This window comes from Pristis pectinata, chromosome 1 (assembly GCF_009764475.1).
Source record: "Pristis pectinata isolate sPriPec2 chromosome 1, sPriPec2.1.pri, whole genome shotgun sequence".
Lineage (NCBI taxonomy): Eukaryota > Metazoa > Chordata > Chondrichthyes > Rhinopristiformes > Pristidae > Pristis > Pristis pectinata.
In genome coordinates, this window is record NC_067405.1 from 138,676,693 (window position 1) to 138,690,020 (window position 13,328).

A 13,328-nucleotide genomic window follows, 5' to 3' on the forward strand; every position below is an offset into this window, starting at 1 on the left:
AACACACACCCGTAGCAGCAGCTTACTGAGGGGAGGGAGGGAGGGGGCAACAGTAAAGGAAGCGATTACTACAAGTGGCGGGCACAAGATGAGAGCGAAGCTGGGAGACCGTTAGGGGACCGGGAGTGGACCGGAGCCGCGCCGAGCCATGCCATAGTAAGTACGGGCAGGGGGGTGCTACTCCAGCCGCAGGCTTGGCGGCCGATGCCGGAGCAAGGTCGGCACCGTGCCGGCCGGCTGCCGCCGCACTCGGTCTCCATCTGCCTCCCCCTCCCCCGCCGCTGCCGCCGGCCGGCCGGCGCTTTAATTTATTGCTTTTATTCACAGTGAATGATATTTCGGAGAAGGTTTATTTTAATCTCCCTCTCCGGGCTGAGGGAGCAGTCTCCTGTTCCCAGTGTGTTCTGTGGCCTTCCCCTGGCGGCGGTGGCCTGTTATATAAGCTATTTTGAATGACTCTTGGGCTTGTAGGGAATCTTAACAGGCCTTTTTTAAGTATTATTAATTTTTGTTGTGTTTTTGAATCGGCACTTGAAAACTTCCACTGTCCAAAACTGTACCTGTTGAAATGTCATCTGCCTTCCAGACCGCTGCAGATGTGCTCCTTTTTGGTACTTTTTTTTGGAAAAAAATAAAATACCTTCCTCACGGAGTGTGAGAAATGTTGATGTTATTGCGAGTTCTCGACTATTAACAACGATGACCTTGCTAAAGCAACTTTACTTGAAACCATTGTCAAGCGCACTTTTTGGTACTGTCGGTAGCAACTTTATTTGAAACCACTGTAAAACACGCCTTTTGGTGTCGTAGTGGAAGCTGTTCCGTTGTGAGCTTGTTTTGTGTGGAGGGACCAACTTCTGGGTGGTGAACTACTTCCTTCCCATCCTGTAAGTAAAAGTAGTAGTTTTGTGTTCTTAATCATCTATGTACCGTAATGTAGTTTGAAGAGAGGCTTTCTGTAGGAGGCAACACTAACTTTCCTGATTCCATTAAAAATAAAAGTCAAAACCTAGGGTATAGGTGTAAGGTGAGAGGAGGGAGCTTTAAAAGGGATTTGAGGGGCAAGTTCTTTTTACACATGAGTGATTGATACCTAGAATGTGCTGCCAGGAAAGGTGGTGGAATCGGATACAATTATTACATTTAAGAGGCATTTAAGCAGACAATTAAATAGGCAAGGCATGAAAGGATACAGTTCTAGTGCAGGCAAATGGGATTAGTGTAGATACAGCAAAAGGGTCAACGTGATGTGGTGCGCTGGAGGGCCTCTTTCTGTGCTGGACTACGCCGTAACTCTAAAACCTGAAATTTTTCATCCAGTACCAATTCATCTTTTCAGGTAGGGTGATGTGATCTAGGAGAAGCAACGTGAAGCTGTTCGAATGATCACACACTACGAAGACATGCGGATCCATCTGCAAATGCTGGAAATAAAAAAATGTAGGGGATTTGCAGCAGATCAATCAGCATCAATAAGGGGAAAATTAGTTTAACATTCTTTGAATGTAAAACCCTAATTATAGTTAAACTAAGGTGCAGGAGATTGAGAAAACAGTAGCAACATGGATAAGAAATTGGCCAAGAGCAGTTGTGACCTGTTGCTTCTTGGACTGGAGTGATGCTCTCCTGGGTTATTAGTGAGATCACTGTTCTTTTTATTGATGTATGTGGTTAAACTCGACTTTGGTATGCTAGACATCAGCTCATAATTTGACCTGCTGAATAATTCCAGCATTTTCTGCTTTTATTTCAGATTTCCAGCATTTGCAGTTGATTTTCAATTTTAGAATTTGTAATTGACAGGAAGCTTGGAAATACAGTAAATAATTAGGAGAATGGCAACAGACTTCAGATGGAGAGAAACTGGTGAAATGGGTATAAACTTGGCAAATGACAATATATGTAGTGTAGGGTGAAGTGATACACTTTGACAGAAAAAGGGGAATGCAGTGGAAATAGTTTTAAAAGGACATGGGGATAGAAAGACCTGAGGAATACATGCATACATCTTTGGAGGTGAAAGTACAAGATTATTTTTTTCCCTTTGATATGGGATCTTTGTGTTCATTAATTGAACCATAGAGTGGATTTGTGGTGAGTCTGTATAAGATATTGGTTAAGCCTCTGCTGGATTACTGATTATTGTTCTAGGTACCACATGCTAGGAAGGATGTCAGGCCTATGAGAGGTGCAGAGGTACTAGCACAGTATCAAGGATGACTTGAAGCTATCACTAGTGGCAGAGGTTGAGTAAATGGCAATACAGATAATGGTAATTGGAAGAATTAGAGGTGATGTGAGGAAACGCTTTTATGAGCAAATTGTCATATTCTAAAATGCACAGCTTTAAAGGTTGCTGGAAGCAAGTTCTGTACTAAATTTTGAAAAGATGATTTGGAAGGGCATTCGTAGGAAAAGTAATTTGTATTCCTGTGGAGGAAGCATTGTAGTATTGTCCCATTGAAACCTCATCCGGGCATGATGAGCAGAAAGGCCTCCCTCTGTCCTATAATTCTCTGATACTGTTGGTGCAGTCCTGATAGTAACTTCCCTACTGTGTCTGCCTATTCCAAACCACAGTAAGCTGAGTAAACAATGTGCATTGTTGAGGTGAAAAAAAATAGTGAATCACAGATATCACACTTTGAAAAACCCAAAACACTCTGTCTGGAAGATTACAGAATTTGTGGAGGACAAGACTATGAAGACATTTGACATGAGGTGGAGTTATTTTAAATTTGGGAGAGCCTTAATTATTGATTTAGAAAAAGGATCAGAACTTGGGATGAATTTGGAAATAGGGAAGCTTTGTTGCAGTTGTACCTGGTGTTGGTGAATACTGCACTCAATTTTGGTACGCTTACCTGGGCAGATAAATAACAACATTGGAGGCAGTCCAAAAGAGATTCACTAGGCTAAATCCTGGTATGAAAGGATTGTCCTATCAAGCAAGGCTAGAAAGGTTTGGTTTATATTCTTTGGAGTTTAGAAGAATGAGGGGTGATCTTATTGGAAGTTATAAGAACCCAATGGGGCATGACAGCGTAGATGTGTGGGAGAATCTCAGATGAAGGGACATAGTTTCACAATGTGGCCAATCAGTTGAAACCAAGCTATACAGAAGCTGCTTCTTGCTCTGAATCTGGAATTCTGCCTGAGAGAAACATAGAAACTAGGTCATTAGAAATATTTCAAGTGGAGCTAGATAAATTTTTGAAAGATAGGGGGATTGAGGGCTGTGAGGATTTGGCACAAAGGAGTTGAGTCTGAGCAAAGATCAGCACAACTTTGAATAGCGGAGCAGGCTGGAGAGGCTGAATTGCTACTGCTGCTCCTATTTTCTTATGATCACGTGTATTTGATGAACAAGGTGCAGTTGATGAACACAGATTTGTGATGGAGAGAAAATGGACTCAGAATATGGAAATTGAGTAGGAAAACATTCCACCGGCACCTCGTTCAAAGGAAGGTGGTTGTTTGTTGGAGATTGCCATTCCTTCCTCGGGGCATCATTATAGGAGTTCAGGGCTTTCTATGTACCAGATCCAATGATTTTTATCTGTGACATTCCATCATTGTCAGGTGTTTGCTGAAGAACATGAGAAATAGAAGCAGGAGTGGGCCATTCAGCTCTTCATGCTTGCTTCACCATTCAAATTGATCATAGAGTCATAGAGCATGATTACGGGCCCCTTCGGTCCAACCAGTCCATGCCAACCATGGTGCTCACCCAACTCATCCCAATTTCTTGCGTTCGGCCCATATCCCTCCAAGCCCTGCCCCTCCACATACCTATCCAAGTGCTTCTTAAATGATATTATTGTACCTGCCTCAACCACTTCCTCAGGCAGCTCATTCCATACACTTCCCACCCTCTGTGTGAAAAAGTTGCCCCTCTTTAAATCTTTCTCCTCTCACCCTAAACCTGTGCCCCCTAGTTTTGGACTCCACTACCCTGGGGAAAAGACTGTTACCATCCACCTTATCTATGCCTCATAATTTTAAACACTTCTATAAGATCACCCCTCATTCTCCTGTGATCCAAGGAATAAAGACCTAGCCTGGCCAACCTCTCCCTTTAACTCGGGCCTCTAGTCCTGGCAACATCCTCGTAAATCTTTTCTGCACTCTTTCCAGTTTAACCAAGTCTTTCCTGTAACAGGGTGACCCAAAACTGTACACAGTACTCCAAGTGCGACCTCACCGATTTATACAATTGCAACATAATGTCCCAACGCCTGTACTCTGTGCCCTGGCTGATAAAGGCCAGCGTGCTAAACACCTTTTTCACCACCCTGTCTACCTGTGAAGCTACTTTCAATGAACTATGCACTTGTACTCCTAGGTCCCTCTGTTCCATTACACTCCCTAGTCCCCTACCGTTCATAGTGTAAGTGCTATTCTGGTGTGACTTTACAAAACGCATCACCTCACACTTAACTGTATTGAAATCCATTTGCCACTCCTCGGCCCACTTCCATAACTGGTCAAGATAATCTAGGATAACCTTCACTATGAACAACACCTAATTTTGTGTCATCTGCAAATTACCGATAAAGCTTTGTGCATTCGCATCCAAATCATTTATATAAATAAAGAATAATAAGAGTCCCAACACCGACCCCTGTGGCACACCACTAGTCACTGGCCTCCATTCCAAGAAACAACCCTCAACCACTACCTTCTGCTTCCTACCTCCAAGCCAATTTTGAATCCACCTGACTAGCTCTTCCTGGTAAAAGATCATGGCTGATCTTTCACCTTAGCACCGCTTTGCTACACTAAACACACTTCCCTTTATTCCTATATTATTCACATATTTGAAGATGCTGTGTCTGAGCATTCAGCACGCTTTTGGGAAGAGAATTCCAAAAATTCAGAACCCTCTGCATGAAGAAATTGCTTTTGCTTTCAGTCCTGAATGGCTGACTGTTACTTTGAGATTGTGACCCCTTTTCCCTTTCCCTTTCCCCTACCCCTCCCCATCCCCCTTCCAGAAACCACAGTAATGGGAACTATTATCCCCGCATCCTGTTGAAGCTGATGAGAATTCTGTTTCAAGTAGTCTGCCTCTAATTCTCCTAAACTCTAAAGAATATTGGCCCAGTGTACTTGATCCCATCTCAAGGGCAACACTCCATCCTAGGAATCAATCTGGTGAATCTTTGTTGTACTCCCCTATCAATGTTTATCTTTCTGTGGGTAAAAAGATCAGACTTGCACAATGGACCAGGTGTGGTCTAATCAGGGCACACTTTTAGTTGAGTAGGGCCTTTTTACTATTTTATCAATCCTTGCACTGTCAGCTCATCTTCATTTCAGGATATTTAAATTTAAAGCTTTAACATATGAGACATTCAATAATTCATCTCTTTGAGGAAAATGGATTTTTTTTGTTCAAGCAAAGGACCTGAAATTTTTACCTATTCATGCTAGAGACATTTGGTGAACTGAAATGCTTCTTGGAACTAAAACATAGCCTGATTATGGCAGAATTTCTAGATAATTTTAATCTATTACCTTTTCCAGCAGACATTTCTTATGTTCCATTAATTCTGCTACTATTTGTAGGACAGTTGTTTAACAGACCAGGACATCAGACTCATTCCAAATAACTGATTTATGCTCTGCATGTCTCTTGCAGGAAAGTTATGTTTGGTGGAAAACATTATTGGAAGTTACCTTGTGAGCTAAGTGTTGAGGCTTCGGTTAGGAATTCTGTAGGATTAATGAAGATTATATAGTATATTATTTTCTTATCTGTTCATAGCTTGACAAGTTGTAATATTCTGAAGCTTTGCAAGGATGTGTGGCGGTTGGAAAAAGATGTATGCAACCTTCGAAAGAGTAGGGAGAAGCTTTTTGATTTGCTTCTTAAAATAGGATTTGCCTATTCTGTGAATCTAAAATTCAGTACTCCAGTGGAAAGGCTTTGTAATCAGTAATTTAACTGGTAGATGATTCTTGAAGATGGTGAAAACATGAATGCCACTTTTGAAGTCCTGGGTAGTTCATTCAATAAGTCACTGAGCCATAAGAAGGGCCCAAATTTGATTTCTAATCTAGATTGAATCACCTTTGTAGGGAAGAAAAAGTAACCTTGGTTTGGGGAAGGGAATATGTGCATGGGTTCCTGCACATCAAGGCCATTTATCAACCTTACTGTTGGCCATTGACAAAAGTAAGCTTGGTTGTGAAGCTTGCTGTAATCACCTGCCAAGACTATCCAGGCTCACCAATGAAAAGTGAGCAAGGACCCTGGAGTATTTTGGACCCAGCAGGAAATCAGCTACTTCATTTGTGACGAAATGGGTTGCTAGCAGGAAGAGGAGAAAGAAATGGAAGTGTCCTTTCATAAACATCCAATTATAGCTCCATGACATGCAAGCCTACAAATTGGATGTAGGTCACTCAGCCACTTGAATTTGCTTTGCTGTTTAATAATTTTTCATGTCTGATATGATTGCAACCTCAGCTTTGCATTCCTCAGTAATATTTCAGCATCTTGTTTATCAAATATTTTTCTTTCTCTGCCTTAGAAATATTCAAAGACTTTTTTTTACACTGTCCTTTGAGGAAGAGAGTTCCAAGGACTTGCAACTCAGAGAAGAAATTTTACCTAGTTTGTATCTGAAATGGATGACCTTTTTTAAACAGTGACCCCAAGTTCTAGGTTCTCCCACAAAGGCAAACATCCTCACATCCACAATGTCAAGACCTCAGAGATTCTAAAATGCTTCAATCAAGCCCACTCTAGCCAAGCCTGTCCAATCTTTCCTCATAAGACAACCTACAGTTTCCAAGTATTAATCCAGTGAATTAAAAGTAAATAGAATAGCAGATGCTGTAAACCAGTCCAGTAACTGATAATTAGTCTAGTAAGCCTTCTCTGAACTGCTTCCAATGCATTTGCATCCTTCCTTAAAAATGGAGACCAATACTTCTGTGATCTTACCATTGCCCAACATAACTGAAGCATCAATTCCCTTTTTTGTTTAGTTCCACTAGCAATAAAATATAATATTCTGTTCACTTACATAATTGTGCTGTACCTGCACATTAGCCTTCTGCAAGTCATTCACTTGGCTGCCTAGATCCCGCTGCATATCATAGCTTTGCAATTTCTCACCATTTAGATAATATATTATTTCTGTACCAAAATGGAAAGCTTCCCCATTATACTCCAATTTTCAGATCCTTGCCCATTCACTTAACTGATCTACATCCCTTTGTGGCCTCCTTGTGTCTTCACAACTTTCCCACCTGTTTTTCTGTTATCAACAAATTTAGTAACCATACTTTTGGTATTCCTGTGGTAATTGGAAATTCCTTCATCCAAGTCATTTATATAAATTGTAAAAGGTCAAAGTCTCTGTGACACTGCTTGTTATATCCTGGTGAAAGTTTCTAGCTCAGCCGTGCCAGAATAGCTTCAGGTTTGAACCCTAATCAATAAATAAATTAGCAGGGCTGTTATTGCTGCTTGTTGGAGTTTGCTCTTCTCAAATTAGCTCTTGCTTTTCCTACATTTTAAAATAATGGTGATCCTTCAGAAAGCATTTTGGATATTCTAAGGTGGATGTGAAAGATGGAATGAAAATGTAATTCCCCTGGTCTTTTGAACTAGATCTGTGTCTATACTTCTGAATATATTAGGCTAAGAATAAGGTTATCATTTGCCACATTAAGTATGGATCAATGACCAGAATCCCTGCAGACATGGAAGAGGTTGACATTTTTAGCTGAGGGAATATCTGGAAGATAACTTTTGCTCGTCTGATTCTTTTACTTTACAATTTTGCATTGAAGGATCTAGAATGAAACTTATAAACAAAGTTGCACCCTTAACTCTGTAGACTGTAGCTGTTCATAAATAGTCCTTGCTGTATTCATTTGAATAATGGTAGGTTTGTGCAGTGAGCATGTAAGCATGAAATGTGCTTTTAAGGTTATGTTGTCTTGCAGCTTTTCATGCTAGTAACTACTTTATGTGATAAAGTTGCAAAGTGTAGTAGCAAGTTTCTGCTTTTTCTCTATTCTATTGAAACTCTTTAATTGAGGGGATTATGGTAATCTTGAGGAGTTTTCTCATTAAATTTATGGGTTAATGTGCTCATGTTAGTGCAAAATATTTTGCTTAAATACAGATCTGAGTTGCCAGCCATGGTTAGCTGATTTAACTGAGCTTTGCTGAGGTGGGGTTTTTTCTCCAGAGGTCACATGAGGTTGTCCTGTTGTATAGATTAACTCAGAGTGCTGTTCGGTTCAGAGAAATGACTCCCATTTTGTGAATTTTAAACTACAGCACAGTTTGTGAGATTAGGTAATGATTAAAGTGAGAGGTTCTTAAACTTGAGTTCCTAATGCCTATTGAGAGTGGAATAAGGAAGTGGAGGAAATGGACTCCTGAATCACTTGCTTTGATTGTCTCATCTGAAGAAATCTGAACAGTAAGCTTGGGGTCTTTGTACTGGTTCACTGAGGGGAGGAATATAATCCAGTGGACTATGGATTTTTTAATTTTAAAGTTGGAAAACTTGTTACTTTAAAGTCAAGGAAAGAAACAGATGAAGAAGGGATACAGGCTGTACCTGGGTAATGAGTGGGTTCCGTTTTTACAGACATCCAATAGTCGATTTTGTCCATAAGTCAGAAAATATACAAATCATTCAATATGATAACCACAGCTCTACAGCTTTGTAATGAATGATATCAAGAGCACAAGACCAATGAGAAAGAACAATTACTGAAAGTGGAGAGAAAGGAGAAAGTAGCTCTGCCATTTGTAGAAACGAACGAGTGTTGGACTGTTAAATTTATGGGTTCAGATGAAGTGTCTCGACCCAAAACATCGACTGTCCATTTCCCTGCATAGACGCTGCCTGACCTGCTGAGTTCCTCCAGTGCTCTGCTCCAGATTCCAGCATCCGCAGTCTCTTATGCCTCTATCTTAATATTATGGGAGCTTGTTTGTATGTAGGGGTGTCCACAAGGTGGGCACTTGTAATGTGGGGACAGCATGTATATTAAAAATGGACAAATGGAGATCTCATTGAAAGCAACATGTGGTATAAAACTATCAGTAGTAGAATTGTTTTAAAATTGTTGTGAGACACTGATAGATCCCTCAATATTTCTAGCTTTGTTTCTTCAGATTTTGTTTTAGCACTTTTCTCCTTTCATCCCTCATGTCGGCTTAGTGGAGTAGGGTTGGAGGGAGGGAGGGAGGGAAGAGTAGTTGGTGAAGTGGAAGGAATGGAAATGTGACAGCAAATTTTATTAATAAAATAATTGCTAATAAAATAGAAACTTGCAGGAGTGAATGTAGGAATCTCAAAGCTAGTAATTAAAAAAAACTAGTTTCTAATAGTGATCTGGCAATGATTGGCATACCATTTATTTATTGTTTACTTAGAGCTTCCAGTCATTGTGAAACCATTGCCAAAAATATCAATCAAGTGCAAAGTAAAATCTTAACATAATTTAACTTTTGCAGGAGTCTCTTCCATTTTTGTGATCAGTCCACACAAAAAAATTGAGTTGATGTACTTTGAACCAATAAGAAACCAGGCAGCCAAAGCGTGAAAGATTAATGTGTGGCTTAAGTTTACGAAGATAGACTTGGGTCAGTTTGATTTTCTGTGGATTCAAGCAATGACAATTCAAAGGATGTAGGTAATAAATTTCTGTGAGGAATAAATAGAATATTAAAAGCTGTTTTTGCCAAATAGGTTTTGATGCTATGTTGATTAAACATTTGAAGCAGTAGAGAAATCTGACCAAGAACAGAACTAGAGGTTGTAGGATTAGGTACAGTCTGAGGTATGATAAATCACTCCTGTCCTGTGACACAAATTAAAGCTATATTTTCTATAGACTGCAACAAGTTGTTTTCATGTAGTAGTCTTCAGTTTTGTTTGTCATCAGAGAGTGATTGTGCTGAATGCTTCCACAGGGGAATAATTGATGAATCCATGATAAATTGTGTGTGGTTCATGGAAGAATTGAACCTGTTTTTGTCTAATACACAACCTAGAAGTATCGTATTGTGATTTTTTTTTTAAATGCAGGTATTGGAAATCTGAAATCAAACAAAGTGCTAGAAACGCTCAGCAGGTCAGGCAGCATCTCTGGAAAGAGAAACAGTTAATATTTCAGATCTGTACTCTTTCGTCAGAAGCAGGTGTTTTCAGCATCTTTGTTTATTTTTCATATAGTTGTGCTGCAGTTCTTCCATTGTGTGGTTTTGATTTCATTCCGAGTTTCTTGACTGTTGCATAGAATCCGATTCAATGTTTTTCGAATGTTGATATGTAATCACCACAAAGGTATACATATCTGTGCATTTAGCTGCAGCTAAAATGTGTAAAATGTAGTCAAGAACCTTTAATAAGGATAACTAATTTTAAGTTCCAAGTGGGTATTCCTGTGCTTGTGATAATTCACCAACTCATTGTTAATTGTACTCTCCTCATTCACTGCATTTGCATTATTCTGTTCAAGATCGCCTATTGTTGGCTCACTATGTTTTGACCAAAAGTGATTATTAGATAATATACTCCTTTTTTTTGTAATATGCAAATATAGAAGGTTGTAGACTGTCCTCTTGCATCCATGATCCCAATGTTTTTGGACATTGTTTACTGTGCCATACACATGAAACTGTTCCAGTGCATATTGTACTTAGCAGAACATTAAGTTCAGCTGAATTTTTTTTAGGGCAAGCTGTATTTTTCTCAAAACACCATTTTAATTTACAAATTTGCAAGTTGCTTCCTGTTAACATCATTCTACAGCAACTATAGTAGACTCCAATAAAAGTACCTGTATTTTTTTTAACTCTCATGATGGATAGATCATTTCAGGCCTGAATTAAGTTTTTGGTGAAAGTGTGCAGAAGTGGCAATATTACTAAGGTGATATGGAGCCAGATATGACAATAGACAATAGGAGCAGAAGTAGACCATTCGGCCCTTCAAGTCTGCACCGCCATTTTGAGATCATGGCTGATCCTCAACAATCAATATCCTGTTCCTGCCTTGTCCCCATATCCCTTGATTCCCCTATCTATGAGAAACCTATCTAGCTCCTTCTTGAAAGTGCCCAGAGAATTGGCCTCCACTGCCCTCTGAGGCAGTGCATTCCACAAATTCACAACCCTCTGGGAGAAGAAGTTTTTCCTCACCTCTGTCCTAAATGGCCTAGCCCTTATTCTTAAATCATGCCCCCTGGTCCTGGACTTCGCCAACATCTGGAACATATTTCCTGTCTCTATCTTGTCCAATCGCTTAATAATCCTGTATGTTTCAATCAGATCCCCTCTCAATCTTCTCAATTCCAGCGTGTACAATCCCAGTCTCTCCAACCTCTCAGCATAAGACAGTCCCGACATCCCCGGAATTAACCTCGTAAACCTACGCTGCACGCCCTCTATAGCCAGGATATCCTTCCTTAACCCTGGAGACCAAAGCTGTACACAATACTCCAGGAGTGGTCTCACCAGGACCCTGTACAAATGCAAAAGAATCTCTTTGCTTTTGTACTCAATTCCCCTTGTAATACAGGCCAACATTCCATTAGCCTTAATCACTGCCTGCTGCACTTGCTCATTCACTTTCAGTGACTGATGAACAAGGACTCCTAGATCCCTTTGTATTTCCCCCTTCCCTAACTCCACACCAGTCAGATAATAATCCGCCTTCCTGTTCCTGCTCCCAAAGTGGATAACCTCACACTTATCCACATTAAACTTCATCTGCCAAGTATCTGCCCACTTACCCAACCTATCCAAATCACCTTGAATTCTCCTAATTTCCTCTACACATGTCGCACTGCCACCCAACTTTGTATCATCAGCAAACTTGCTAATGTTATTCACAATGCCTTCATCTAAATCATCAACATAGATCGTAAACAGCTGCGGTCCCAGCACCGAGCCCTGTGGCACCCCACTAGTCACGGCCTGCCATTCTGAGAAACATCCATTCACCCCTACCCTTTGTTTCCTATCCGCCAACCAGTTTTCTAACCATGTTAATACCCGCCCCCCAATTCCATGAGCCCTAATTTTACCCACCAATCTCCTGTGCGGCACTTTATCAAATGCCTTCTGAAAGTCGAGGTATACAACATCCACTGAATCTCCCTCGTCTATTTTCCTGGTTACATCCTCAAAAAACTCCAGTAGATTAGTCAAGCATGATTTGCCCTTGGTAAATCCATGTTGACTCGACCCAATCCTGTCATTGCTATCCAAATATGCTGCTATTTCATCCTTAATAATGGACTCTAGCATCTTCCCCACCACAGATGTTAGGCTAACTGGACGATAGTTCCCCGTTTTCTCCCTCCCTCCTTTCTTAAAAAGTGGGATAACATTAGCCATTCTCCAATCCTCAGGAACTGACCCCGAATCCAAGGAACATCGGAAAATGATCACCAATGCATCCACAATTTCTAGAGCCACCTCCTTTAGTACCCTGGGATGCAGACCATCTGGACCTGGGGATTTGTCAGGCTTCAGCCCCATTAGTCTACCCATCACCATTTCTTTCCTAATGTCAATCCACTTCAGTTCCTCTGTCACCCTCTGCCTTTTGTCCATCCTTACCTCTGGAAGATTTCTTACGTCTTCCCCCGTGAAGACAGATCCAAAGTACTTATTAAATTCGACTGCCATCTCCCTGTTTCCCGTAATAATTTCACCCGATTCGGTCTTCAAGGGCCCAACATTGTTCCTAACTAACTTCTTTCCCTTCACATACCTAAAAAAAAAGCTTTTGCTATCCTCCTTAATATTCCTGGCTAGCTTGCCTTCGAACCTCATTTTTTCTTCCTGAATTACCTTTTTAGTTAAATTCTGCAGCACCTTAAAAATTTCCCAATCTTCTATCTTCCCACTCAGCTTGGCTCTGCCATACTTCTTCCTTTTTAACACAATGCTATCTCTGACTTCTTTTGTCAGCCACGGTGGCCCCTTTCCCCTCTTTGAGTCTTTCCTTCTCTGGGGAATAAACTGATCCTGCACCTTGTGCATTATTCCCAAGAATACCTGCCATTGCTGTTCCACTGACAATTCTGCTAGGATGCCCACCCAGTCAACTGTAGCCAGCTCCTCCCTCATGGCTCCATAGTCTCCTTTGTTCAACTGCAAAATTGACCCTTCTGATTTGCCCTTTTCCCTCTCCAATTGCAGATAAAAACTTATCATGTTATGGTCACTACCTCCCAATGGCTCCTTTACTTCGAGTTCTCTTATCAAATCCTGCTCATTACACAGCACTAAATCCAGAATAGCCCTCTCCCTGGTTGGCTCTCGTACCAGCTGC

General features: G+C 40.7%; 1 protein-coding gene across 1 annotated transcript in view; it reads left to right on the top strand.

Moving 5' to 3' along the window:
* The window catches only part of LOC127582909 (poly(A) polymerase type 3), a 29,486-nt gene continuing 16,158 nt past the window's right edge, over window positions 1-13,328 (top strand). Inside the window, exon 1 of the mRNA XM_052038594.1 lies at window positions 1-156. Within this exon, the coding sequence (XP_051894554.1) occupies window positions 149-156 (8 nt within the window). The 5' untranslated portion in view covers window positions 1-148. The remainder of the gene's footprint in view (window positions 157-13,328) is intronic.